The sequence below is a fragment of the Mus caroli genome, unplaced genomic scaffold (assembly GCF_978045245.1).
Source record: "Mus caroli unplaced genomic scaffold, Mus_caroli_1 scaffold_4, whole genome shotgun sequence".
NCBI lineage: Eukaryota > Metazoa > Chordata > Mammalia > Rodentia > Muridae > Mus > Mus caroli.
The window spans coordinates 142,333,213-142,360,053 of NW_028227259.1; the positions used below are offsets into that span (position 1 = coordinate 142,333,213).

Here is a 26,841-nt window from a genome sequence, read left to right on the forward strand (position 1 = left end):
TGTAAGACCCTATCTCAACAAACAAGTGATCAAGTCTCTATAGATTATATGCAACATGAAAATTTTTATATCCTGAATAAATTGTCTTCCCCGTTCCGTTTTACAGCCTTTCCTCCTTTTGATCGCAATTTTCTCTGTGTTTATTATTGACAGTGTCTCCACTTGAGACCTGGAAACTAATAGCCCTCCTTGAGAGGTAAAGGCAAGAGGATCAAAGTTCAAAGCCATCCTCAGATACACAATACAGAACTCATGGCCAGGCTGGTTTACATGAGAACCGCTAGCAGCAGCACAACACGCTGAGCACCCTGAGCTACCAAGTACTGGCAGATGCCCCGCCCATACTTGAGCACCAAGTATACACTGAGCATGCACCACTCCCAGACGGAAGCCGAGAAGGAAAGGGGCGGGCCGTGGCTGGCGGGCGCGGGGAAAATGGCGGCGGCAGCTGCGGCGGGGACGAATGGGAGCGGAGGCAGCAGCGGCATGGAAGTGGATGCAGCAGGTAACGGGGTGCGCAGACCGACTTCTGGAGTTGCCCTTGAGAAGTGGTCTTGAGTACTTCTTAAACCTGGGAGAAGAGACATCTCTCCCAGGATAACTTGAGGGCAGGGATGGACGGCCGGGCTCTGCTGGTCCCCTGCTTCCATGTCTAGGGGAAAATGTGTGGGCCCGAGCTCTCACCCGCTATGTTTTCCTTTCACCTTTAACAGTCCCCAGCGTGATGGCCTCCGGAGTGACTGGGAGTGTTTCCGTCGCTCTTCATCCCCTTGTCATCCTTAACATCTCAGACCATTGGATCCGCATGCGCTCCCAGGAGGGGCGGCCTATGCAGGGTGAGTGTTGTGTGTAAATCTCAAAATCTCTCGGAGATTTCCTCCAGTCACTCCCCCGCACCCTTTCTTCCAAATTATTGTTTCCCCAGTCGTTGATTCACGCTGACTCGGGAAAGGTTTTCGAGATGCCTGTTCCTCACCTAGTTTTCTTGTGCTTCTGTTTCTCACCCCTTAGTGATTGGGGCTCTGATCGGGAAGCAGGAGGGGCGAAATATCGAAGTGATGAACTCCTTTGAGCTGCTGTCCCACACCGTGGAAGAGAAGATTATCATTGACAAAGAATATTATTACACCAAGGAGGAGCAGTGTGAGAGGGGATTAGAAGTGGGTGGGGAAGGAAAAGTGGGAAGATTTTTGTTTTGTTTGTCTTAAAGAGTAAAGGGCCTGAGGATGTAGGGCAGTGGGGTAAAGTGCTTGCCCTAACATTCGGGAAGCCCGGAGTTCAGTCCTCAGTGGCATATAACCCAGGAGATAGAGGCAAGTGGTCAGAAGTTCAAGGTTAGTTAGGTGTAGTTATTTCAAACTGACCCAAAGTATGAGGAGGGAGGGGAGAACCGGTAAGAACACACCAGGCCCATCAAACTAAGGAAGAGAGGTTTAAAGGAATATTTACTCTGGCCCCTTCTTTTCCAGTTAAACAGGTTTTCAAGGAGCTGGAGTTTCTGGGTTGGTATACCACAGGGGGGCCACCTGACCCCTCAGACATCCACGTCCATAAGCAGGTATAGACGCTCAAATATGTGCATGTTGGGGAAACAAACAGGTTAGGGGAAGAAGAGATACCGACTTTTCCTGGGCTTTGCCTTATCTTCTAGGTGTGTGAGATAATTGAGAGTCCTCTCTTTCTGAAGTTGAACCCTATGACCAAGCACACAGATGTGAGTATTGTTGACCCAACGTCCCCTTTTTCTTGACTTGTGTGACTTCATCTCTTCAGTGGTGTTTCCGTATGTAATGTGTGTAAAACCTAGAGAAAGCATGAGCCAAGTGTGGTGACAACACTTGTAATCAATCTTAGCACTCAGGAGATTGAGGCAGGATTGTGAGTTCAAAGCCAGCCTGGCATGTGTGGAAGTTCAAGTGCATTTGCTTTTAGTAAGAGCTGTTCTCTTGTCTCCGTCTGTGTTTTTACAGCTTCCTGTCAGCGTTTTTGAGTCTGTCATCGATATAATCAATGGAGAGGTAATATTTAGCCTACAACCTTCAAATCCTGCTTTTAGCCTGTTTCCTGCATGCCGTGCACAGGCATAGGACAACCCTGGGTGGCCATCCTAGCTTTCTACCTTGGGACAGACTCACTTGTTTGCCAGGCAGCTTGGCCTGTGAGCTTCTGGGAATTGTGTCTCCACTTCCCATCTTGCTGTAGGGGTTCCACGATCACAGTCACATGCTGTCACACCATTTAATGTGGGTTCCGAGGCTCTAAATTGAGATCCTCAGTTGTGCAGCAAGTACTCTACCTGCTGAGCCACCTGCCTAAGCCTAGGTCTGTTTCCTGACTCTCCCTGTCTGAGAACCCTTTACTCTGCAGGCCACAATGCTGTTTGCTGAGCTCACTTACACTCTGGCCACTGAGGAAGCTGAACGGATCGGTGTAGACCACGTGGCCCGGATGACAGCAACAGGCAGTGGGGAGAACTCCACTGGTAAGGGAGGGGAATTCAGTCTTTGGAGGTAGGGGTTGGGTGTGGCCACAGGCTGCCCTTCATTTGCCTCATTCCCCTGCAGTGGCTGAACACCTGATAGCTCAGCATAGTGCTATCAAGATGCTGCACAGCCGTGTGAAGCTCATTTTAGAATATGTCAAGGCCTCTGAAGCAGGTAGGAGAGGTGCCTGTCACTTTGAACCATCTTTCCTGTTTCCTGGAAAAGTGACAGCATCCACATCAGTGCAGCCTCCTTGTGTCCTTAGGAGAGGTTCCCTTCAACCATGAGATCCTGCGGGAGGCCTATGCCCTATGTCACTGTCTTCCAGTTCTCAGCACTGACAAGTTCAAGACAGACTTTTATGATGTGAGTGTTAACACCCTTGATGGGGAGGTGGGGCTCACACCACCTCACAGGTAGGAGGTGACACTCAGTGTCATTGGCTAATACGAGGGACCCCTGGGGAACTGGTTCTTTCTGTTCCCTCCCAGCAATGCAATGACGTGGGGCTCATGGCCTACCTCGGCACCATCACCAAAACGTGCAACACAATGAACCAGTTTGTGAACAAGTTCAACGTCCTCTACGACCGGCAAGGCATTGGCAGGCGAATGCGGGGACTGTTTTTCTGATGATGGTTCTGGAAGGGATGGTGTGTGGGGCTCAGAGCTGTTCCATGGAACTGAGTACCACATTCCCTTTAGAGAAACTCATTAATAAAAGAGCAGCCCCTTAGCAGCCCAGTGGCTTTGTCCTCTCAGGCACCACACTGGTTTCTCAACATGGACTCTTAAGGAAGCTTCACGCAGGCAGGACCCATTTATCAACACTTTTGGACCACCTACCCACCTTTTAATGACTTGTGGTGACCCCTTGTTGAAGTAGACAAAAAATGTGATAGGACGACCTGCTTGCTTCCAGTTTTTTGTGTTCTGTGATCAAGTCACAGCTCCACAGACATGGAAGATTGCTTTCCCAGGCTAATTTAATTTCACTGCAAGTGTTTCTCAAATAGGAAGGGGAGGGAAGCTGAATCCCATCTTTATAATTGTGGGTATCTCAAGTCCTTGTTTTTCTGTATCCTGAAGGTACCTAGGAGGGCGATATGTACCTCACCCTTAGGCCTTCCACTTAAGTCATGCCTTGTGCCATCACCTCTAGATGTGGGGTTCTAACAAATCAAATGTCCATAATGGAAACATCTCAAGAAACAGTGGTCCCAAGGCCTTGTATCTCCCAGATTGACTAGCACATAGTAAGGGTCAATACTACAGACTAGGGGAGGAGAGAGCGCACTAAAATCTCTACAGGCTCCATTTAATCCTTGCCACACCTTAAGTTATTAATAAGCAAGAGGCAAAACTTTATTGGCAGAATAAAAAAGTGCAGCATGGGAAAATGAGATTTTTCTTGAGGGGGCATGCATTCAGCATTTCCTCTGGTGTAGGCAGGAGGGTGTAAAAACTGGCTATCAGACAAAGGTGATCCGTGTCCGAGAAGTATTAACCTGCCAGACATTTAGCTCTTCATATTCATCCAGAGCTGCCTGGAACTGGGCTGGTGTGAAGCCACGAGATATGCAGCGCTGTTCAGCCTCAGAAAAGTGGACACTCCGCCCCCGTGACACCAGTTCACGGATGGTGGCAAATATCACGTCTGCTGGCCTCTGGGTCCTAAAAGACAAGGATGGAAAAGGTGAAGGTGCAAGGCTACAAACAGTAGCAGCAATCAGCATCAAACTCCTGAGGGCAAGAGTGCAGAAGCCAGCTCAATTAAGCCCAGTGGCCCAATCTCTTTCTTCATTGAAATCCTCACCTAGCTGTTTGTCCCTTTTCACCTAGAAGGGAGTCCTTCGACATCTCCATCAACCTTATGGCTTCATTTACATCTTCCTTCTCCACAATGTCTACCATCCGAAGTCGAGCCTAAGGGGAAGGCATAGAAAAGATTGGGATAGGAGGGGAGGAGGGGAATGAAGTCAAGGATCTTTGCTCCAGCTTCAAGCCTGGGCAAGCCACATTTGCCTACTCATTGAACAAAAATGGGGACTCCTCCCTGCCCCCCACATCTGCAGCGTTGGGCCGGCACTGTCAGACCGAGACAAGTGCAATGCCCAGGGCAGCGTCCAGCAATTGCCCAAGTCTCCGCCTCTCAACACTGGCCAGTCCCGGTGGGTGTTCAGCTGTCCTGTGAGGGAGACCAGACCCTTCTGAACTCCACTAGGCTCCCCATTAAGACAAATGGAGCCTGGGGCGCTCAGCTAGGGCCACTATCAGAGGTTGTGTCCTGGGGGCTCGGGAAGTGCTAGCTCAGCAGTAGGTCAGGTAATTACACTACCTGCACGAACAGCACTTTGGAGCCCCCATGACTAAGGTCCAAGAGGGGAGGACAGAATGGAGAGTTCTAAGATCGTATCTAGGACATCAGGAATTCAAGTCCTTCTAGCCCTCATGGATTCAAGCAGCAAGCAGCCTTTCCCTCCATGGGCGTTGCACGTGCCCTGCTGGAGCAGCAAGTACCCACAGTGCGGTAGCACAGAGAGGACCACTATCTGCACTGTCAGCACTTTAGTCCCAGCAGGGCTGGTAGGAGGGAAGGAGGCAGCTTGAGGGTCATTAGGTGAGGTGGCAGGCAGGGGTCAGCTTTCCAGCTGACAGGGACCCACCACTCACCAGAGCAGTGGAAAGTCGGAGAATGGCCAGCAGGGTCCGGGCAGAAGTATAGGTGGCATCCTTACTGGCCCGGGCCTCTCGCCTCATCTCCACATATGCTGCAGTGATGTAGTCAGCCAGAGATTCAGGCACTGTGGGCTGTCTCTCGTGGCACATGGCTATGTACCGTCTGTGGGAAACAAGGTTCATGGGAAAGCGGGAAGACAGGCATGCTTTATAGGAGACTCCCCACTTAATACTCTATGCTGACGTGGACAGTGAGGGATTTCTCCCAACAGGGCTGGCTGCCAGGACACTTCAAGTAACTCCCAACCTTTCAGGAGAATGTCATTTACCAAAGCACCTGTAGCGGGAGGACTGAACTTATCCCTTGACAGACTTCAGAGACCATGTGAAAACCAGTTAGAAACCTGAGTCATCTGTGCCATGGAAGCACTTATGGCCAAAAAGCTATACCTGCCTAGGACAGGATGAAGATAATGAGAAAGGTTCTTTTATATACAGGAAGGAAGTAGTTTTTGGAGACACCCCCCAAAACTACTCAGGTTTCAGAGTAGCTAGGATTATATAAGTCCTGCTGCTCTGTCATCCCAAATCAGAAAAAAAGTTTCTGATGATCCCTTGGCTACAGAGAGACCCAGGCTCACTATTCTCAGTCAGGCTCAGCTACTTTGAGGCTGAAATAGATAAGCAGATGAGTCCTTTCAAGACTCAATGCTTTTCAGACACACTTGGCATAAGACAATGCCACAGACATACCCATCTCCACCCCTCCTACCTCATAAGTTTCATGTCCAAAGGTTCAAATTGGGCAGGGGGCTGCCGGCTGTGCTGGTGGACATAGGTGATGTGCTGGGCCAACCTGTAGAGAAGACGGGCATCAGTCTTTAGAGCTGTAACACCCTGAGACTCAGTATTTTGACTCAGTATTCCCTTTTAGCTCCACCTCTTCTCCAAAGCATGGCAGATAGGCCTCCCAGAAAACCCTCAAGATCTTAGCTCCAACCTATCTCCATATGAACTGCAAACAAGGAAAGGTGTTTAAGGTGTCTGTACACAGACAAGTTGAGTGGCTTTCTGATTTTACCTCCCTGCCCCAAAGTCACTAAAATGGGCTGTCTCTATGGGTGTTATATACTTCATTCACCGGAGGTCATTGTCTCTGTCGGGCCGGTCTTGAATCAGCCAGAGGAGGTCGAATCGAGAAAGCAGAGCGGCTGGAAGCTGGATGTTCTGCTCCAGACTGCGGCGGGGATTATATCGGCCATAGGCAGGATTGGCCGCAGCCAGGATAGAACATCGGGCATTGAGCGTGGTGAGGATTCCTGCCTTGGCAATGGAGATGGTCTGCTGCTCCATAACCTCATGGATGGCTGTGCGGTCAGCCTCGGCCATCTTGTCAAACTCATCAATACAGCACACGCCCTGGTCAGCCAGCACCAGGGCACCACCCTCTAAAGTCAGTTCTCCACTCACAGAGTCTCTCAACACAGCTGCTGTGAGCCCTACACCAGAGGAGCCCCGGCCTGTTGTGTACTGACCTGCAAAGATAAACAACAAACCGCTGAAGAAAGGAACCGCTTTCCCCAGGCCTTCCAGAGGCCTTAGTGTTTATCAATCAAACACCAAGCCCTGTCCACACTCACTTCGGGGTGCCAGACGGTCAATGTAAGATAGGAGCTGAGATTTGGCCACACCAGGATCTCCCATAAGGCAGATGTGGATGTTTCCTGGCAAATGAGAAGGAAGCCTGAGTCATACTCTTTACGCAAGTTGTCCACCAACAGGGAAGAGCACTTGAGACCCGGTCCCCTTCTTCAAGTCCAGACTGCTTCTAAGACACCAACAACCACTAAGCCAAATCATCAACTCTTGTCATTTACAGACTCTGGCGGGATGTTTTTTTACCTTCCTTCCTAAGTCTCTTGTCCTTCTTACCTCTGATCTTCATGCCTTGAGGAGACTGGTCCACACCACCCACCAGAAGCAGCAACAGTGCCTTCTTCACATCTTCATGTCCGTAGATCTCCGGAGCAATAGAAGCAGCCAGCTTTTCATAGAAATCCTCCTCTGCAATAAATTAAGCCATAGCATTTCCTTCAGGACACAATCTAGGATGGAGCTCAACTATCAACGTGAGCTCGTGGCCCCTCACCTGCAATCTGCTTCAGCTCCTCTGAGCTCAGCTCTCCGGCCCCGGAGACATCATCCTCACTCTTGGTCATCTTCACAATCCAGTGGGCCTCCAGGTAAGTTTCTGAGAGGAGACCCTGGGCAGAAGAAGAAGTCCCTTTAAATTCCCCATCGCCAGAGTCCCTGAGAATTCTTTCATCCACAAGTCCCACTTCACTGATTTTCATTTTCTAAGGGTGTGAAGAGTGAGTGGGTGGAGGAGGAGGAAAGGCAGTTAATTCCTCATTCAAAACGCCCTCACCTGTGCCATCTGTTGGAACCCTGTGCGCAGGACTGGCAAGAAGATGCCAGTGACGCTGACATGATCACCAGGCTGGGCAATTCTTGTGTTCTCACCTTCTAGAACCACTGTGATGCTACGAGGGATGTTTCCCACAGGAACTTGGTCACTCTAGGAGATTGGGAGGTGTGGGGGAGGGCATGACATGGAGCACATGAGACAAGGAGAAAAGTGAGGCAGATCTGACCCAACTGACCACCACCCCAGAAGATGCCCATCTGATGGTAAGATTCAGTCAGCCCAACCTAGATGACTTCAGGAAGGAAGCTGAGCGATAACATCCTCCTCCCAATACAACCAGAAAAAAACTTCAATTAAATCACCCCCTGATTTTTTGATTAAGAGCAAATACAAAAACATTCTAGGTAAACCTCTTTCCCAATCTTTCTTCCTACAATTTCATAACCAGCTGCAGGACTCATATCCCCTAAACTCACATGTTCTTGAATCTTCATTTCCTGGAATTTAATAAATTTGGAGCCACGAGTCTGTAGGTACAGCCGCCCCCCTGAGCGATTGGTCTGGCACTCCTGGCTGGGGCACATGATCAGAGGCATGAAAGTGGGAGACTGGATCTAGAAACAAGGAAAACAGGAAGTCTTACAATCACCACAGTAATCATCTCTGCTCTGCGTCAAGACGTTTTAAAAGTATTGAGAACTCCTTGAAATATTATCAGTCAAAACGACCTGAGGTATCAAATCACCATCAAAGAATTGTATACGTACTGGCTGGTAGGTCTCTGCCCCACACTGATCACAAGTGTATGTGGCCACCACCATCCTGGGCTTGACTTCAGACACACGAGTGACAATGCCACGCACAGTTAACAATTTCCCCACAGAGTCAGCTCGTACTTCCCGGATCACTCGAGGCTTGCTGCTACTTGGGCCTCGGAAATACAACTCACTAAAAGAGAAACATTTGTCAGCAAGTCCCCGGAGAGCAAGTCCCTGCCCTTTCCCACAGAGATACTCACAATCTTCGCATGAGCTCAGAAGGATACTGGTTTTGGGGGTTCCGGACTGCCCCGGGGTCTCTGCTTCGCTGCTCCATCATCAGCCGGTGTTCAATGTAAACATCTAGGACATCCTTATTCACCACCTAAAAAGAAAGAACAGGTGAGGGGCAGGACAGAGAAAGAAAACAGAGGGCACCAGGCAGAAGAGCTCAGAAACAAACCAGCCACCTACTTCCTTCTCCTTGTACTCAGGCAAAAGCTCTTGTACAACATCACCAAACAGTCTTGAGTAGCGCTTGGCATTCTCGCAAACTGAGTCGACCAACTCAGGGTCATCTTCAGCTATGTCATCCAGGTCCACATACAGTGCCACTTGTTCCCGATGAGCCAGATGAACCTGAGGTGAAGAAGAGATGGTAACACTTTAGGGTCAAGTTCACCTCACCCACAAAAGCTCTTCTAAGTCACTGGCCTACCTCCAGAGGGGAAAGAACAGAACACAGTCCAGCATGGTGGTAGATGCTTATAATCCCAGCACTTAGGATTCAGAAGACAACAGAATGAGGAGCTCAAAGCCAACCTCAGCTATGTAGCTACACAGCGTGTTCTTGATGCTGGTCTGAGCAACACAAAGACTATCCCTAAAAACTAAGAGCTAGGAATGGATGAGATGGCTCAGCAGGTTAGACGTAGCCATCTAGTCAGATGATCTGAATTTGCTCTCTAGAACACACATGGTAGGAGAAGGGACTTCCACAAATTGTCCTTTTGACCTCTACACATGCTATGGCATGCCCCTGTGAGCACAAACACAACTAAAACAGCTAAGAAAACCCTAAAGCTAAAAACAAAACAAAAACCCAACTTTGTATAAAAACAATCAGAATCAAGTCATTCACTGATAGTCATACTTGAGATAACCTTATCCAAGTTCTTAACATGCCACTCCACTCCCCAGAACCAATCCTGAGACTTACCAACTGGGTCCCATACTTGAACTGCTTCTTTCCAAGCTCATTCTCATAATAAAACTCTTGGAGGAACTTCTTAACTTTTTCTACAAATATAAAATAAAAGCCAAATCTTTGCAGTGAGGTGTAAAGACCACTGCTGCCGAGGATTGGAGTTCAATCCCTGGTGCCCACCCACAGGTTGGAAGAGAACGGAGTCCTGCAGGTGTCTAGCACCCAGTTGTAAGCTGTGATATGCCCTTGCGACCTCACACACACAATAATGTAGCAAAAAATAAACAATCACCCTTCCTTTTGGATTCTTTATTTCAAACTCTTAACAGAAACCTAAGCAACCCACTTTCATTTAAGACGGAACCTATGAACTAGTTAGTTAAATGAACATGGAAAACAAATCTACCAAGTTTTCCCCAAAGTAGGCAGTGCTCCTTTTCACAAGTCCGTTTTTACACAGGGAAGAATATAGGTCTTCGGGCAGCTACAAGAGTCTTACCCAACCTTCCCCCAAGAGAATTCCACACTCTGTCTTAATTAGGAATCTCAGTTTCTTCAATTCTCTCAGCTCGCTCACAATCGACTTAAGATCCTCGGCTCTCGCTCTACCAGTACAACTCTTTTTCTTCGGGTCCCGCCAGGACGTCCGCCACTAGGCCTCCTCGGCACTCATGCCCGGCTCCCGCCACTGCTTCCGCTCTTAGTAAACAAAGAAGCACATGGGCCCAGATTCCAGCCGCCTCACAGCCCAGGATTCCTCCGCCCGAGACGGGTGGCCGAGCGGGGATTGGCCAGGACGCCAAAGGGCCACTCGGGTCCACCACACTGCCACCTTTCGCCGCCGGGCGCTCAGCCTCCCAATTCTAGGCACGCCCCTACCTACTGCAGCTCTCTCCGAGGCCACCGCGCGGAAGGACACTGTTTACACACGACAGTCCCAAGATCGGGTAGCGCCACTTCCGCCCGCCTCTACTTCCGCTTGGAGGGCGGCCGAAAACAACCAATCGCGGCGCGTAGCGGTCTGGCAAGCCCCGCCTCTGGACTGCGGCCAGTCTCCAGTGGACGCGGGAATTCGCTAGCGCCCCAAGCAGCAGAGGCTGGCCCAGTAACCTAGTCCCTCAGGTCATGCATTGAATGTATTGAACCACGTCATCCGGTCTCTACCGAGCGCGCCCCTCCTTTGTGGACTCCACTGGGTTCTCTCCATAACACAACCACATCACCTTTTCCAAGGAGGATTGCTTCCTCCATCCCTGACGCCCACTGCTTATTCCAGGCGCAGTTCGCCTGTCCTCGGAGTCACAGATCCCGGCTCAGCCCCCCCTCCCCGGTCCCCAAGATTCCAGCTCCCCTCAACAGGTGTAGGCAGAAAAGTTTCCCTCCGAGGACGCCGCCCCCAGCCCTATAGATCTTCACCTTTTTCGATCGCGTAGTCCTTAAGCGCCATCGCTGCCAGGGACGGTGTGGCAGGACTTGAAAGGCTCAAAAGTCTCTCTCTGGGGAAGCAGAAAACGAGCGCGCGGCGGGACGTAGTCGGCCAACCGAAATTGGCGCGAAACGTCGTCACCCATGTGACCCGTGCGGCTGAGAACCCGCCAATCAGATAGGGGGTTCCCAACTGCTGCCAGCACCTAACTTTAACCAATCAATGGACGAATCTGGATTGAATGACAAGGGGCTTGAGGGCGGGCCGGTGAAAGATTGCCAGATCCTGGCGGGTTGGACACCCTGTTTCCCGCGGTTCGAAATTAATGCTCGCGAGTGTGTGTGTGGGAGGAGTGTTTCTTAAAGCGCCAGCCTCCGTGCGGCCTTTTGTTCCGCGTCCACAAGGCGGGGTGGGTTCAACTTTCACCCTGTTCTCGTCTTATCCTCCAGAACCGCCATGATTTCCCAGTTCTTCATTCTGTCTTCCAAGGGGGATCCGCTCATCTATAAAGACTGTATCCTTTGACCCGGGAGACGGGGTAGGGTAGCTGGGTAGAAATCGAACCCAGATCAGTCTGTGTCGCCTGTTCCTTAACTATCTTTCCACCTGGCTAGTCCGCGGGGACAGTGGTGGTCGTGATGTGGCAGAGCTCTTCTACCGGAAGCTGACGGGACTGCCTGGAGGCGAGTCCCCGGTTGTCATGGTAACTACGTGGTTGGTGTGCAGGGCCTTAGAACTGTGGAGGTGGGTGAGTGCCTCCTCTCTCCCTGTCAAGGACAGCTTGGTAGGAAGCTTGGGGGGGGGGTGTGGGGAGGATTCGTTTTTTCCAAGTAAGATAAATGTATTGAGTACTAACAAGAAGCCAGTTACAGTCCATGCACCCCGATTTTTGACTATCAACAACTTTGAGAGGTAGATACTACCTTTACACGTTAGGCGGCCAGGTCTTAGATCTGGGGCATAGCCCATCACTAGTAGACCTCAGGGTGCCATCTTGCAGGTTACATTACTACAATTCTGGTCTTTTGTTAATGGCCTCTGTCCTCAACTCTGTCTCAGTATCACGGTGATCGTCATTTTATTCACATCAGACACAGTGGGCTCTATTTGGTGGCCACAACCTTAGAAAACGTCTCTCCTTTCAGCCTCTTGGAGCTGCTTTCCCGGTGAGTAGAGTTGGGACAGGCACCTAAGAAGGAGGGAGTGTGAGGTTTATTCACACATAATTTGCTGTGTTTCCTTAGGTTAGCCACTCTCTTGGGTGACTACTGTGGCTCACTCAATGAGGGAACCATTTCACGCAATGTGGCACTTGTCTACGAACTCCTGGATGAAGTGCTGGTAAAGCCCAAAAACTTTGGTCTTTTTAAGTTTATTTATTCATGTGTATGTGTGTTTGTGTGTGTGTTTGCCCACATCACTGCACACGTGTGGAGATCAGGTATCTTCTACTTGTAGAATCTGCTAAATCCAATATAAATCCACCATAACTCAAGCACTAGGTCAATGCAGATGACAAAAATGTATTGTAATCAAGCCAGTACTGATCAGTCAGGGCTGTAGAACAGACTCCTGAACTTGCCTAGCATAGTTAAAGGATGACACCACAGAGTGAAGGGGAGTGGGGTGAGCTGTAGCACTGTCCAATCATATTTTGACATAAGGGGTTGAGCAAGGGATCTTTCACCAATCAGATTAGGAGTAGTTTTCTGGGCTTGGGAACACGAGCTTAGTTGATCTTGTCAGCAAGATGGAGAAGTTGTCCTTGAGGTGTCTGAACTCAAACAGCTGTTCTCTTACCAGCTGTCCCTAAGATGGCTGGACTCAGACAACTGTACAAGTTGTTCCTAAGATGTCTGGACTCAGCCACACGCTTTTAATCCGAGCACTCGGGAGGCAGAGGCAGGTAGATTTCTGAGTTTGAGGCCAGCCTGGTCTACAAAGTGAGTTCCAGGACAGCCATGGCTACACAGAGAAACCCTGTCTCGGGGGGGGGGGGGGGGGAAGATGTCTGGACTCAGACAGCTATTTACAACAGAAGCCGTTCAGCTATTGGGAAGTCCTCAGCTCCCCCAGACTCCCCCAGAGCCTGGGATCTTGAATTTAGCTTCTCCTTATGATTAAATGGAGTCTGAAAATGAAATGATTTTATTTAAAATAAGTTTCTTTTGCGTGTTACCAACCAACATACTGTCTAGGTCCCTGAGATTGACCTAAGGTTGGCTTGCTTGATAGCTAGCACCAGCAGAGCTATCTCACAGCAGCATGTCTGTCTGTCTCCCTGGCTCCGTTTCTCCGTGTGTGTGTCCTTCTCTTTCCTGCTGGACAATATCGGGTATTGGTCCTGACCTTCCACCTTGTTCAAGACAGAGTCCTTTGCTGGTCATGGTGGTGCATGCCTTTAATATACCAGCATCCAGAGGCAGATGGATCAGTTTGATTTTTGAGGCATTCCCAGTCGACATAATGAGTTGGAGGCCAGCCAGGGTTACATGAGACCTTGTCTCATAATAAAAATAGAAGCCAGCCATAGTGGTGCACCCAGGATGCCGAGGCAGGTGAATGAATCTCTTGAGTTCAAGGCCAGCCTGATCTACAGAATGAGTTAGGACAGCCAGGGCTACACAGAGAAATCCTGTTTTGAAAAAAAAAAAAACAAAGAAAAAAACAAGAGAAGAAGAAGGCAAGCCCCCTTTGTTCTCCAGTGCATGTACACTAAGCTAACTAGCCTGCAAGCTTCCTGGGATTCTCCTGTCTCTGAATGGGAACACTGGGATTATATATGCTCATTCTCATGTCCACCTTCTTATTTACTTACATTTCAGGGACTGAGTTCAGGTCCACACACTTGCTCAGCAAGTCTTTTACCCACTGAACCATCTCCCCAGCTCCAAGGACTTCATTTTCATTCTCTTGTTCCGTGCTACCATGAAGAAAGGTCCTCGTGGAGTGTGTGGTTGGGAGGTTGCATCCACACCATTTCAACTCTTTCTGTCCGTTAGGATTATGGCTATGTGCAGACTACATCCACAGAGATGCTGAGGAACTTCATCCAGACTGAAGCTGTGGTCAGCAAGCCCTTCAGCCTCTTTGACCTCAGCAGTGTTGGATTGGTCAGTAGCTGGGAAAGAAGAGGGGCAGGAGGGTTGGCTGTGAGCGTCAAAGCTGACGATTTGTTGCTTTGGATGCTTTGCAGTTCGGAGCAGAGACACAGCAGAATAGAGTGGCCCCAAGCAGCGCAGCCAGCCGCCCCGTCCTGTCCAGTCGTTCTGACCAGGTAAGGGAAGGATCGGTGAGGCCAGACTTGATGAGGTTTTTTTTTTTTTTTTTGGCCTAGAACTCGATTATCTTTCCATTCCCTTTGATGTGGTATTTCTTCCTTTACCTCTGGGCTCCCATCCCAGGACTCTGCTTCAACTCTCCTGTCCCTTCTGCTGCCTCTTTTATTTTATGCATGAGTGTATGTGCAGAGCATGCTCTTGTGTGGAGGCTAAAGGACCAGGCCTTTGCCGTCATTCTCAGGAATGCCATCTGCCTCCTGTGAAACTAGCTTGAAGCCCATTGACTAGGCGGGGCTGGCTGATCCAATGAGCCTTGGGTCTGCGTATCCTCACTTCTCTGGTGTAGGTTATAGGTTACCTATAGTACCTTGGCATTCACATGGATTTTGAGGATCAAACTCAGATCGTCATATTTATGTGACAAGCACTTTTTTGACCGAGTCATCTCTGCAGTTCCTGTTCTTTTGTTTTTTTGAGATAGGCTTTCCTTTGGTCCTCCAACCCAGGCTCTCACCTTGTAACCTAGGCTGGTCTTGAACTCGTGGCAGTCCTCCTGCCTCAGTTTCCCAAGTGCTGAGCTTATAGGCATGTATCACCATGCCTGACATTGCCTGTCCATTTGAAGACAGGTTTCCAGGCTGGGTGTTCATGCTTTTCATCCCAGGACTTGGGAGGCAGAGGCAGAAAGGCAGGGGCAGAGGCAGAGAGAGGCAGGGGCAGAGAGAGGCAGGGGCAGAGAGGCAGAGGCAGAGGCAGGTAGATCTCTTGTGAGTGTGAGGCCAGCCTGGTCTACAAAGCAAGTCCAGGACAGCCAGGGTTCTTTTACACAGAGAAACATTGTCGAAACCCTGTTTTGGAAAAAAACAAAAACAAACAAAAAACCCAAAAAACAACCAACCCAGAAAACAAAACAGATTTTCAGCTCCATAACCCAGATCCTCTCTTTCCTAGAGCCAAAAGAATGAGGTGTTTTTGGATGTGGTGGAGAGGCTGTCTGTACTGATTGCGTCTAATGTAAGTCTGGGCTCCACTCCTGGACGTGAAGGGCAGTGGTCCTTGGGGAAGGCTGAGCTTGACTTTCTGCCTCTAGGGCTCGTTGTTGAAGGTGGATGTCCAAGGAGAGATACGGCTCAAGAGCTTCCTTCCCAGCGGTTCTGGTGAGAACCCGTGGTTAGGTGTGGCGCAGGCCTCCTTGTGATGTGTATGGTGGCATTTGCTATCCCTTCTCTCATGTCCTTCCTCCCACAGAGATATGCATTGGCTTGACAGAAGAATTTTGTGTTGGAAAGTCAGAACTGAGAGGTAAGGAGAGCGTGAATTTCTCCCTCCAAAATAATATGGAGAGAAGTTGGAAATGTCTCTTTTCTGAAATATGGGTCAAGAGAACCGTCTCCTTCTCTCTCTCCCTCCCTCCCTCCCTCTCCCTCTATGTGTGTGTGTGTGTGTGTGTATGTTTGCTTGCTTGTTTGTTTCAAGACAGGGTTTCTTTGTGTAGCCCTGGCTGGCCTTGAATTCAGAAATCCGCCTGTCTTTGCCACCCAAGTGCTGGGATTAAAGGCGTGCGCCACTACTGCCCAGCATTGTCTCCTTCTCTTGGCAGGTTATGGGCCAGGGATTCGAGTTGATGAGGTGTCATTCCATAGTTCTGTCAATCTAGATGAGTTTGAGTCTCATCGGATCCTCCGCCTGCAGCCACCTCAGGGCGAGGTCAGGTTTAGGGCTTATTCCTGGTGTACTCCATGCACCAAGGGGAGGGAGGCAGGACCCGTGCAAGAGCAAGCTGACCTGTCCCTGTCTGGCCTCAGCTGACTGTGATGAGATACCAGCTCTCTGATGACCTCCCCTCACCACTCCCCTTCCGGCTCTTTCCCTCTGTGCAGTGGGACCAAGGCTCAGGCCGGTGAGACTATCTCCTGTGTTTTAGAACTACTCCACGCCATTCCAAGGCTTACGTGTACAAGGGCTTAATTGGAAGGGTGGTGGTAGAGATGATACAGTGTAGTCTTGGCTAGTGTTGTTGGGATGGATCTCAGCCCTTTCCTTCTTGGGGTACAATTTCTTCCCATGGTGGCCCTGGATTAGCAGTGATGGGATGCCAGTAGGATATGATGTAATTGTATGCCACCCTTTCCAGGCTCCAGGTTTACCTGAAGTTACGGTGTGACCTGCCCCCAAAGAGGTAAGGGTTGGGGCTGGTCAAATTGGGCATGGTGGCACATACCTATTATCTCAGCCCTTGGGAGATAGAAGAGTTAGGCGATCATGAGACCAACCTCGAATACATAGAGAGTTTGGAGGCCAGGTTGGGCTTCATAAAGCCCTGTCTCAGAAAACAAAACAAATCACACAAAAAAGTGGGAGTTAGTCAAGCCCAGTCCAGCTGCACGGGACAGAAAATAGGCCCAAGGACCTGCTAACTCATCCTCCAGATGGGTCCACTAAAGCTTTGTAGTGTGTAGTGTCTACCTGTTATCCCAGCAGATGGGACACTGAAACAGAAGGTTCACCAGTTGTGAAGCCAGTCTGGGCTTCACAGTGAAGTGAGACGCCCCCCCCCCCCCCCATCTCAAAACCACCAGACATTTGCATCCATCACCTTTAAGTTCCAGTTGAGTCAGAGGTTGTGGTGTTTGGGAAAGGGTTGGATGTGGGAATGCATCTGCTGAACTCTCTTATGAAGGACTAGAGAAGAGACTGGAGTAGAGATCAGTGTGCAGTGTTTGCTTAGCATAGACCGAGCCCTGCCTTTGATCCTCAGCACCACAAACAGTGTGGTGGTGCACACCTGTAATCCTAGCCCTGGAGGAAGCAGAGGCAGGAGAATCAGAAGTTTAAAGTCATCCTCAGCTGTGTTAAGTAAGACACTGCCATCCTGGAGCTGACCCTTCCTTTCCTCTTTACAGCCAAGCTCTCAACATTCATCTGCACCTCCCCCTGCCCCGAGGGGTCATCAGGTCAGCGTGTTCCCTGGGAAGACTCCCTGGGTAGAGCCTCTGCTCCACCAAGGAAGTAAACCCTTAGTTCAGCATCTTCCCTATCTACCATCCAGCCTGTCTCAGGAACTGAGCAGTCCAGATCAGAAGGCAGAGCTGGGAGAAGGAGCCCTTCACTGGGACCTGCCCCGGGTACAAGGAGGCTCTCAGCTCTCCGGCCTTTTCCAGGTATGCCTTGTTGATCCTACACACCTTCTGTACAGCCCAGTCCTGCTGCCGAGTCGCTGTCTCACCTCACATCTTCCCTGACTCTTTCACTTGCAGATGGATGTCCCTGGCTTGCAGGGACTTCCCAGCCATGGGCCTTCTCCCTCAGCATCGCCCTTGGGGCTGGGCCCTGCCAGCCTCTCCTTTGAACTCCCTCGGCACACATGCTCCGGTCTCCAGGTTCGATTCCTCAGACTGTCCTTTAGTGCCTGTGGTAATGCCAATCCTCACAAGTGGGTTCGACATCTAAGCCACAGCAACGCCTATGTAATTCGGATTTGAAGCTCCCCAAGCAAGGATATGGACAGCAATGTGAGCAGGCAGTTGAACAGGAAGAGGACATTTTCTTTGTGGCTTTGGACCTGGACAGGAAGGTCCCATAGACCTTATGTGATTCGGGAGGCTCACAAACTTACAAATCCAACTTTTATTCTGAGGAAGTTACTGTACAGTATCTAAAAAGAAAGTCACTGGGGAAAACATCTCCTCCTTCCTCCCTCACAGGTTGTTTGAGTGTGTAGGAATTTGCACAAGAGAGGAGGTCAGCACATGTGACACATCACAGAGCAGGCTGGGGAGAGCCAGGTCCAGTAGGCTGGGAGCCATTAGCCTTTGGAGTCCCTGGAGCTGGAGGGGGGCTGTCCCCAGCTTCCTGCTTCCCCCCACAGAGGGTACTGCCCCCAAGTGGGGATGGTGAAGAAGATGAAGGGGGGACTGGAGAAGGATGAGAAGGAGGGCCTCCTTTGCCTTCCCCTGTTGGGGGAAGAGAGACCACAATGTATTTCTGAACACTGCCAGAACCAGCAGGGGCTGTGCTTGGGGGTGCAGTGGTAGCAGTGGAGACCAGCTTGACGATGGGCTGCACGCTGGGAACCGTGGTGGTGACAGGAGAGGTAGTGGTAGAGCCTGAGCCAGGAGCTGAGGTGCTGAGGGACAGAACCTGAGCGAGAAAGGAGGGTCTAGGGTCATGTCCTTGCTTTCCCCAGAATCCTTTTCCAGGTATCTACTGTTGACACATGCCCTCCACTCCCACCTTCCCTTGTAGCCCCCAGTGAATGGATGGTCAAGACTGCTGCTAGCTTGAGACCCCTAAGATCCTGCTAAGTAGCTCTTATGCTGTCTGAGTTTGAGCATGAAGGGATTAGGTCACAGCTTGGAGGTTTCCCCAGGGGGCTCCTCACATCCCTCACCCTGGCTCCACATACCTGCTGGGTTGATGAGGCACTGGAAGATGAGGACATTACAATAAACTTGGTTGGAGGAGGAGAAGGCTGAGGAGGAGCAGCGGCTCTCGCAGACACCAGTGTCTGAACAGGCAAGGCAATGGAGCCAGGGACCTTCAATAAGCCAGGCGTACGAGGGCCTGGCTGAGGGGCCTGTGAAAGGGTCAGTGTGGGCCGAGGCTATGAAGAGACACACAGGAAGAAAATGTTAACATTGAAGGCAGACCAGAGCCACTCTACCTAGCTAGGTCTTCATCGGGCGTGGGAGAGGTTGCTGGCCGTGACACATGCTATCCCAAACCTGGGGACATTTCCTCCCTCAGCAGCTGACCTGTGTGATGGTGAGTGTGGTCCTGTTGACCTGCTGAGCTTGTAGAGCAGCCTGGGCCCTGGCCTTCACCACATGGGAACAGAGAAGGGGCCCAAGGGACCCAAATTCTCCCCGGTAGGCATCCTGATTGTCAGGTGGAGGGCGCAGCTTGGCCAGTACTGGGGCACAGTGTTTCTGTAGAGAAGGCAGAGTAAGGGCTGGTATCCTCTCACAAAGCTGAGAGGAGCCCATCCAGCATTACTGTTGGAAGCCACAGTGAAAAGCGATGGCCCTATAAAGAACGCATCCGAGCTGGGTGTGGTGCTTCATGCCTCTGGACACAGCACTTGAGCTGAAGCAGGAAGGAGTTCTAGGCTAGCCAGAGCTACCTAGAAAAACTCCAGGCCAGCCTGAGCAGGTGACATATCTCAAAGTTTTTTTTAAAAAAGGGCCAAGGAGAACATAGCGTCATTGGTAGAATGCTTTGCAAACAAGTATGTGGCCCCAAGTTCAATTCCCAGCAGCATAACAACAAAAGGAATGGGGGGACTGGAGAGTAACTCAGGTTTAGAGCACTCGCTCAGGGTGGTTATTCACAGCCATCTAGGACTCTAGTTCCAGGTTTGTTGCCTTCCTCTGGCTTCCGTGGGCACCTCACCCATGGCGTACATTCATAAACATAAAAAAAAATCTTAAAAAGGAATGATTTCAGTGGGTATGGTGGTGCATTCCTATAATCTCAGCACGCAGAAGACAGGTAAAAGGATTGCCACAAGGCTAGTGTTGTCTACCTTACAAGTTCAGGCTAGCCAAGGCTATATAGCAAGATCACATCTATAGAAGTCAACAAACTCCAAAAAAAAAAAAAGACCGTTTCCTTCCATAAGGATCAACTGACATGAACAGGATTTGCTGATGACATATTTGGTGTTCATGAGCCTTGGGCAGAGTAAGCCATAGAGTGAGACAAACAGGATGAAGGCAGTGTGGTCCAGAAGTTATTGACTATCAAGGCTTTCTGCTTGTGCCTTGCTTTCCATGTACACAACAGTGCTAGTCTCTCGGGTAAAAGAGTAAGATGTGCCTCGTGCTTGCTAAAACACTGTAGCCATGTTTGTGACAACTGAGGGGAGGGCTGATGGGAAGAAGGGGGTTCATCACCAGGAGAAGGCTCTGCACATGGTCTGCTCCAATACGGTCGATGTTGCTCAGCACAGGCCCATCCAAGACACTGCGGATCCGTTCCCCTTCCTGCTGCAGCCTTGGCAGAATTAGCGTCTTAATCACCTGGTGGGAAGGAAGGGGAGAATCCCAGGCTAAAAGGTCACCAGAGGCTTCTCCTACACCAAATGTAACTGCCCCTCTCCCAGCTCTTTCTGGAGACTAACATCATGTCCCAGCTCTGCCAGGCCTGCAATGGAGCCATATCGAGTTGTCCATGGAGTCTTCTCGTCTACCCAGCTCTGTAGAGAAAAAGAAAATCCCAGATGAAAAGGTTTAGAAAGGCTAACCTGGCACATAGTAGGTAGAGACAGGAAGATTTGAATTATTATTATTTTTTCTTTTGAAGATTAGAATTTTAAAACCATCCTCAAACCAGGCATGGTGGCATACACCTTTAATCCCAGCACTCGGGAGGCAGAGGCAGGCGGATCTTTTTGAGTTTGAGACCAGCCTGGTCTAAAGTGAGTCCAGGACAGCCAGTGGTACACACAGAAAAATCCTGTTTCAAAAACCAAAAAAAGCCATCCTTGCTTACACTGCAAGTTTGAGGCCTGCCTGTAGTACATGGTACACTGTTTCAAAAAAGAGATGGCTTTGAAATGAAGTGGTGGTACATGCCTTTTAATCCCAGAACTCACAGAAGGGTGGATCTCTGAGTTCAAGGCTAAGCCTAGCCTACAGAGCAAGTTCCAGGACAGTCAGGGCTACACAGAGAAACTCTGTTTCAAAAAAACAAAACTGGAAAAAAGGAAAAAAAAAAAAGAAAGACTAACTGCGAAGGATTGACATCACCTATAAACACAAAACATTAGGACACAGAGGTTCAAAACCCTTGGGCCCAATCTCCATGGCTCCATGTTCCCAGTATCATTTCCACTGCCAGATGGGTGAAGTGCGCTCTTTCACAGGTATAGCCCTAAAGGGGCAGTTTGCATCATTTGATAACACTTTTGGCGCTTACCTTGGTAAAGGTCTTAGTGATTCGGGACTGGATGTTGTTGGTGGTTGTGCTGAAATGCTTACAGATCTGGGCCACTAGACGGGCAGCAAAATCCCGGAGTGCCCAGTGATTGTCCACATCTGGCCGCAAGCACAGCTGTCTACTCACAATGCAGGTCATTACTGCTGGAATCAGCTCGTGCACCTGAGAGAGACCAGGCACTGTCAGTCAGTTCTGATACCAGACCTCCTGTGGTGAGAGTGGCAGCAGGGTCCCTGACCCTGCAAAGGACAGCAGGTAGGCAAGACCACTCACATATTTCTCTAGATACAGGGTGGGGTTGTCCATCAGGGCCTTCACCATACGCATCAGGTAGATGAGCAAGGCCAGGTTATTCTGGACCACATTCACACGGACCTAGGAGAGGGGACATTGACGGTAGGCACAGAGAGACCCCCCAGATGAACTTACCTTGCCATCCCCCTCCCTTGGAGCCTCATCGTGGGTCTGTCCTTTCCCAGTTCTCTCACCCCCTCTGAGATGAAGGTACTGAACCGTGGTAGCATCTGATAGAGCCCCGGGTCCGTGGCAATGCTCTGCAGAGCTTCCTGTGGTAGGGGGCAGTGAGTTAGGTGGGGCCATTTCCTGCTGAACAACTACCATTGTTCCAGGAAGATTCTTTCCCTGACTGAAGGGAAGCCAGAGGGCAGGCTTACCGCTCTCTTGGCCTCACAGGATCCCACACAGGCTTCCGTGATCTCCTTGTAATACAGCTGCTGCTCCACAGACAGCTCATGGATGCTGCGGGGCTTCAGGCGGAAAGGGGCCCCCTCCAGCAAGGGAGGTGCCTTCTTCTCTTTTCCTGTGTGAATTGGGAGACAGGCTTGATAAAGAAAACTTAGCCTGGGGAGATAGCTCAGTCAGTATAGTGCTTGCCCTAAAAAAATAGAAGGTAGATAGCTCATGAAGACTGATAGCTAACACACACACACACACACACACGTACACACACACACACGTACACATGTCTAAAAAGAGTAGGCTTTAGAAGACGCTTCTGCACAGGACAAACCCTCACCACAACATGCAACTCTTCTATAGGCTTCTGGGCTTTTCTGGGGTTCTTTTGTCCCTGGCCTCATCCACTTCACTGAGGACCATCTGGCTTTGGGATAAGAGTAGGAAGGGGCCTGGCCAGGACACTGACCTTTGCCATCGGCTGCAGCTGCCCCTTGACCTTTGCCTTTCAGGGGTCCGTCTTCTTCTTGGCCTGGCTTTGCTGATTTCAGGGGTTCTGTGGCCTCAGCCTTCTGCTGCTCTTTGGGAGCTGGTGGGAAAGTGGTCACAGCAGGAGGGATGAGAAGGTAGGAGGAGCTCTAGAGGACCAGGGATGGGGAAGGAGATTAAGGGCAAGGAAAACCTTACCTGGGGGTGGATTCTCTGGTATAGCTGGCTGGCAGCCTTCGATGCTTAGCCAATGAGCTGTAAAGAAGACGTCAAGCTGAGTTCTGGGTATGTACACTGGGAAGCCGACCCTGACGGAGGAAGATGTATTCCCCTTCCTAGTCCCCTTCTTGCCATTCACACATTGGATGTTTCTTTCTTCTCTTGTGAAGTTCCTCCCAGTCACACGCTTGCTTCCCCTCCTCCCTGGGCACCCAGCTCTACCCTCCCTCCACCTTTGAGGCAGACATCCAGAGGCACCCGAGGCAGAGGGGTGTTGATGATGTCACTCAGGTCCACTTCCTTCTCTTCATAGAAGTACAGCTCCCGGCCCCCACCAGAGGCAAACCGGAAAGGGATGAACTCCTGAGCATGGAAGCCATACAGTGGCTACACCAGGAGAGAGACAGAGAAAGACATGAGAAACAGCTCAAGGGAGGCATGGCTACGCGTGCACTGTCTCCCCACTCTAAAGCCGCCTGTCTCCTTTAAGTCCCTCCAAATCACCTCCACATTCTTTAACTTCAATGCATAGTCAATGTCACTGGTAGTGAGCTTCTGTCGTTTCCCCATGTGCATGAACTTCAAAGCATCCTAGGGGGTGGGGAGGAAAGAGATTTTGTTTTCAGAAACAGAGTTTTCTCTGTGTAGCTGTGGCTCTCCTGGAACTCTATGTATATACCAAGCTGGCCTCAAACTCAAGAGATTCCCCCTGCCTCTGACTCCAAGTGCTGGGATTAAAGGCATACCCCACCAATGCCCCACTAAGAGGAGATACTCATCTCTGACCCCAGTGAGTAAAGCATAGGCCTAGCATGCACAGGGACCTGAGTTCAATCCCCAGCATCACATAAACAAGACATGGTATTAGAACCTCAATCCCGGGGCTAGAGAGATGGCTCAGTGGGTAAGAGCACTGACTGCTCTTCCAAAGGTCATGAGTTCAAATCCCAGCAACCACATGGTGGCTCACAACCATTCTTAATAAGATCTGAGGCCCTCTTCTGGTGTGTCTGAAGACAGCTACAGTGTACTTACTTAGATATAATAATAAATAAATCTTTAAAAAAAAAAAAAGAACCTCAATCCCAGCAGTGGGAGGTGGAGGCAGGAGGGTCAGAAGTTCAAGGATATCTGTAGTCACATAGTAGCATTGTTAGCACAAAGGGAAGCTGGACAAAAGGGTTACCTGGGCAATCTCCTTGATGCGGTAGCTGACCTCATCTGTCAGTAGCTGGCAAGTCTCCTCCTGAATCTGAGCAATGCCCATAGATTCTGCCACCACCTTCATGGACTCAGAGGGCAACACAGTATTGCTGAGTTTCAGTTTCTTCTCCTCGGCCATGCTGGAATTCCAGCTCCTGTCCCTGGAAGGATGCCTCCCCAGGATGGAAAGATGGAGATCCTGATAGTGGGATGGGGTAAGATAGAAAGGAAAATAATTCAAACCCTACATCTGAGTTCCTTCCTTCCTTGCAGCTCTCCCTCAAAGCAAAGCTACCAAACAACAGCTTGGTCTGTCCTTTTTCCTTTTAGACGCAGGGGCTATGTAGCCGTGACACTTCCCGTGACAATTTTGTTTGTTTGCTCTTAGTTTTGTGTACAGGATTTCTTTAGCCACACCTTAAACTCTGTAATGAAAGATAGCCTTGACTCTGGATTCTTTTGCTTCTACCTTCCTAGTTCTAGGATTACAGACATGCACCTCTACAGTTTTGTGGTCTGGGAAATACTCTAACTACTGAGCTACATCTCCAGACCAGTTTGTCCCCTGTCCTTCCACCCCGAGGCTGTGTAACCCCGGCTGACCTGGAACTTGCTCTGTAGACCAGGCTGGCCTCAAAGTCTGGCTGCCTCTGTCTCTTGGATGATGGGATTAAAGGCGTGTGCCACCACTGCCTGGCTCAGGCTTTTTTTTTTTTTTTTTTTTTAAATAGGGCCTCTTGTAGCCTAGGCTAGTCTCTTACTCCATAAGTGGCTGAGAATGACCCTGAACTCCTGGTACTTCCCAAGTGCTGGGACTATAGGCGTGCATCACCACATCCAGCACAAGTCATTCTTATATGGATGCTTAAATCAAATCCACCAGGCTGGAAGATGTGGCTCAGTAGTAAGGTACTTAGCATGCACATGGGCCTGGGTTTGATACCCAGCAGAACTTTAAAACTTACCAGGCAGCCCAACCAGACCCTTTTTGGCCCAGATGACTATCACCTATTCATCTGCTGAACTCAGTCACTGGACAAGGTGTTCCTATTTCCATCTTGGCTTTTTTTTTTGCGTTTGTTTCTTAAAACCAAAGTGGTCTGACAAAATATAAACTAGGTAACTATTTCTTTCCTATAACGACTCCCCTTGTCTCCTGTCCAGGTGTTGGGGTTAACACTTCTAATTTCAGTGGACTGCCTTGGGTTTCATGTCAGGCTATGCTTCAGAGTGAGACCCTACATGCTGTACACCCATAATCCCAGTACTCTGGAGGCTAACGTGGGGACAGCAAGTTTGAGGCCATCCTGACTATGCAATAAGTTCCTGTCTAAAATGTTTTTTTTTTTTCTCTCATATCTCTGTTCCTCCCCCTCCCACTTTACCTGACATATCATTCTCCTTGCAGTCCTTTCAATCTGACAGACGGGTACTTGGCTTTATAGCTTTTGTTGTGTTCTTCCTAAATGTGTTTGGCTGACTACCTGACCCCACCCACCTCTCTTTAGGGGCAGGTCTCCTATAGCCCCACTGGCTTCAAATTCATTAGGTAGACAACACTGGTCCTTTGGCCTCTACCTCCCAAATACTGGGAATACAAGCACATACCACCATGCCTGGCTTTACCTGTTTGCCATGTTTTCTTCTTCTTAATAATAGTGAGATAATATGTATATATATAAAATCACTCTAGATTAAATCTAAGACCTTCCACATGTTAAACATCCCTTCTACAATTGGGTCTCAGGCTTGTCTGGAATTCATCCCGTGGTCTTGATTTGGAGAGCCTCCTGCCTTTTACAGCTGTTTACCACCAAGCCTGGCCATTATTTCTTCTTGTTTATTATCCTTACCCCACCAGTAAACAAGAATATGTCTGTTATGTTCACTGACCTATCTGGTGCCTAGGGCATTGTTAAATATATGAATGAGTCTTTTTTTTTTTTTTTTTTTTTTTTTTGGTTTTTCCAGACAGGGTTTCTCTGTGTAGCCCTGGCTGTCCTGAGACTTACTTTGTAGACCAGGCTGGCCTCGAACTCAGAAATCCACCTGCCTCTGCCTCCCAAGTGCTGGGATTAAAGGCGTGCGCCACCACTGCCCAGCATGAATAAGGTGTAAGTGTTCATTAAATACTTGGTATAACAATTACCAAAATGAAAAAGACACAGACTCAAGCTTGGAGTTTACTCTGTGGTTAAAAGGAAAGGAGCTTGCCTGACACTGGACATGAGACCAACCTCAAGAGTGTTCAGAACTGAGTGCTAGGGACTGGTTCTTTTCATTCCAAGTCTTCTCAGACTTCTGTTAAATCTTGTCTACAGGACATACAATTATTCAGCACATACTCTGTACCTGGTCGGGTCCCAGTCCCCTTGCCACTAAGGTTTCATAAAACACTCTAGCGGCCTCGGGAGTTTCTCAGATCAGTGGAAGCGACAGGAAGACGTCGCTTAGAGAAAGGATAACTTGAGCTATATCTTTGCATCATTTTTCTCAGCGAGGGAAGTGATTCGAAGATTACCCGGGCAGCGCTACAGGAGGTTCACAATCCACTACATCGCCCCACCATCCTTCCAGTGCAGTCACGCACAGGGTCCCCACGAGCACGGACACACAACCAACCGTCCTCTTCCCAGTCCTCACATGGGCCCTTTCAAAGGGTCTCCTCACGGATACACCTCAGACTTTCCCCCGCCAGCCAAGCACCGGGAGCAGTAAAAGCCTCTCACCGCTGCCAAAGCGCCGCTCACCCGGCGCTCGGCGCCATCTTGGCCCCGCCCCCTGACAGGAGTAGGTCCTGGCAGAAGCCAAAAACTTATCACTGTTCTTCCCTATGTCAAAATAGACCATATCGTTTCACAGTCTGAAATTATGTAAAAATTTCATTCTACGTGCATGGGTAAAGATCATATTACTCTATTCTAATTACTTCAATTTGTATCTTCATTACCCAGCTGTCAGGACCTTCAGAAGGCGCCACAAAACTGAGCCATCACGCTCCACCCACTTTCGGGCTGGCTCTGAGCATGCGCTG

The 26,841-nt window shown here is 49.7% G+C and overlaps 4 protein-coding genes across 14 annotated transcripts; 2 read left to right on the forward strand and 2 right to left on the reverse strand.

Moving 5' to 3' along the window:
- Positions 1–369: 369 nt before the first annotated feature.
- Positions 370–3,218, forward strand: Cops6 (COP9 signalosome subunit 6). Its single transcript, XM_021161912.3, has 10 exons — positions 370–505; positions 714–836; positions 1,012–1,143; positions 1,470–1,558; positions 1,652–1,714; positions 1,971–2,018; positions 2,368–2,482; positions 2,565–2,657; positions 2,749–2,849; positions 2,975–3,218. The coding sequence occupies exons 1-10, from the start codon at positions 370–372 to the stop codon at positions 3,113–3,115; spliced, it is 1,041 nt and encodes a 346-aa protein (XP_021017571.2). The 3' UTR covers positions 3,116–3,218.
- A 578-nt stretch (positions 3,219–3,796) lies between these two features.
- On the reverse strand, positions 3,797–11,121 carry Mcm7 (minichromosome maintenance complex component 7). 6 transcript variants are annotated; one of them, XM_021161893.3, is made up of 15 exons: positions 10,971–11,121; positions 9,567–9,646; positions 8,822–8,986; positions 8,608–8,732; positions 8,357–8,537; positions 8,066–8,203; positions 7,590–7,739; positions 7,311–7,425; positions 7,094–7,225; positions 6,802–6,885; positions 6,303–6,696; positions 5,934–6,017; positions 5,156–5,324; positions 4,299–4,408; positions 3,797–4,156 (listed from the first exon to the last, which is right to left on the reverse strand). In XM_021161893.3, the coding sequence occupies exons 1-15, from the start codon at positions 10,999–11,001 to the stop codon at positions 3,955–3,957; spliced, it is 2,160 nt and encodes a 719-aa protein (XP_021017552.1). In that variant the 5' UTR covers positions 11,002–11,121; the 3' UTR covers positions 3,797–3,954. The 6 variants fall into 6 exon arrangements, with proteins under 6 accessions (XP_021017552.1, XP_085693491.1, XP_029333763.1 ...); XM_085837365.1 differs by lacking the exon at positions 10,971–11,121 and adding an exon at positions 10,434–10,471; XM_029477903.2 differs by lacking the exon at positions 10,971–11,121 and adding an exon at positions 10,054–10,413.
- Positions 11,122–11,246: 125 nt separating this feature from the next.
- Ap4m1 (adaptor related protein complex 4 subunit mu 1) lies at positions 11,247–17,962 on the forward strand. Of its 3 annotated transcripts, XM_085837367.1 has the most exons (15): positions 11,247–11,494; positions 11,595–11,683; positions 12,040–12,146; positions 12,225–12,321; positions 13,983–14,093; positions 14,177–14,257; positions 15,213–15,275; positions 15,352–15,418; positions 15,510–15,563; positions 15,862–15,968; positions 16,067–16,161; positions 16,396–16,440; positions 17,165–17,215; positions 17,311–17,422; positions 17,519–17,962. In XM_085837367.1, the coding sequence occupies exons 1-15, from the start codon at positions 11,437–11,439 to the stop codon at positions 17,741–17,743; spliced, it is 1,362 nt and encodes a 453-aa protein (XP_085693493.1). In that variant the 5' UTR covers positions 11,247–11,436; the 3' UTR covers positions 17,744–17,962. The 3 variants fall into 3 exon arrangements, with proteins under 3 accessions (XP_085693493.1, XP_085693495.1, XP_085693494.1); XM_085837369.1 differs by lacking the exon at positions 11,247–11,494 and having other exon boundaries at positions 11,633–11,724; XM_085837368.1 differs by lacking the exons at positions 11,247–11,494; positions 11,595–11,683 and adding an exon at positions 11,692–11,728.
- Taf6 (TATA-box binding protein associated factor 6) lies at positions 17,870–26,772 on the reverse strand. Of its 4 annotated transcripts, none has more exons than XM_085837366.1 (15): positions 26,758–26,772; positions 23,791–24,006; positions 23,109–23,195; positions 22,838–22,991; positions 22,584–22,640; positions 22,366–22,485; positions 21,875–22,020; positions 21,689–21,766; positions 21,474–21,575; positions 21,180–21,362; positions 20,383–20,457; positions 20,156–20,281; positions 19,016–19,189; positions 18,667–18,864; positions 17,870–18,401 (listed from the first exon to the last, which is right to left on the reverse strand). In XM_085837366.1, exons 2-15 carry the CDS (start codon positions 23,944–23,946, stop codon positions 18,021–18,023), a joined length of 2,037 nt encoding a protein of 678 aa, XP_085693492.1. In that variant the 5' UTR covers positions 23,947–24,006; positions 26,758–26,772; the 3' UTR covers positions 17,870–18,020. The 4 variants fall into 4 exon arrangements, with proteins under 4 accessions (XP_085693492.1, XP_029333766.1, XP_021017554.1 ...); XM_029477906.2 differs by lacking the exon at positions 26,758–26,772 and adding an exon at positions 26,451–26,586; XM_021161895.3 differs by lacking the exon at positions 26,758–26,772 and adding an exon at positions 26,537–26,583.
- Between the last annotated feature and the right edge of the window lie 69 nt (positions 26,773–26,841).

Coding starts and splice junctions, on each gene's coding strand:
- Cops6 (XM_021161912.3), top strand. CDS start 370: ATGCACCACTCCCAGACGGAAGCCGAGAAGGAAAGGGGCGGGCCGTGG. Junction 837..1,011: donor GGAGGGGCGGCCTATGCAGG/GTGAGTGTTGTG, acceptor CTCACCCCTTAG/TGATTGGGGCTCTGATCGGG. Junction 2,658..2,748: donor TGTCAAGGCCTCTGAAGCAG/GTAGGAGAGGTG, acceptor TTGTGTCCTTAG/GAGAGGTTCCCTTCAACCAT.
- Mcm7 (XM_021161893.3), bottom strand. CDS start 11,001: ATGGCGCTTAAGGACTACGCGATCGAAAAAG. Junction 9,647..10,970: donor GGACTACGCGATCGAAAAAG/GTGAAGATCTAT, acceptor TTATATTTGTAG/AAAAAGTTAAGAAGTTCCTC. Junction 7,740..8,065: donor AAATGAAGATTCAAGAACAT/GTGAGTTTAGGG, acceptor CCAATCTCCTAG/AGTGACCAAGTTCCTGTGGG.
- Ap4m1 (XM_085837367.1), top strand. CDS start 11,437: ATGATTTCCCAGTTCTTCATTCTGTCTTCCAAGGGGGATCCGCTCATC. Junction 15,564..15,861: donor TGGAAAGTCAGAACTGAGAG/GTAAGGAGAGCG, acceptor TTCTCTTGGCAG/GTTATGGGCCAGGGATTCGA. Junction 17,423..17,518: donor AGCTCTCCGGCCTTTTCCAG/GTATGCCTTGTT, acceptor TTTCACTTGCAG/ATGGATGTCCCTGGCTTGCA.
- Taf6 (XM_085837366.1), bottom strand. CDS start 23,946: ATGGCCGAGGAGAAGAAACTGAAACTCAGCAATACTGTGTTGCCCTCT. Junction 22,021..22,365: donor AGCTGCAGCCGATGGCAAAG/GTCAGTGTCCTG, acceptor CAATTCACACAG/GAAAAGAGAAGAAGGCACCT. Junction 18,865..19,015: donor CCACACTCACCATCACACAG/GTCAGCTGCTGA, acceptor GTCTCTTCATAG/CCTCGGCCCACACTGACCCT.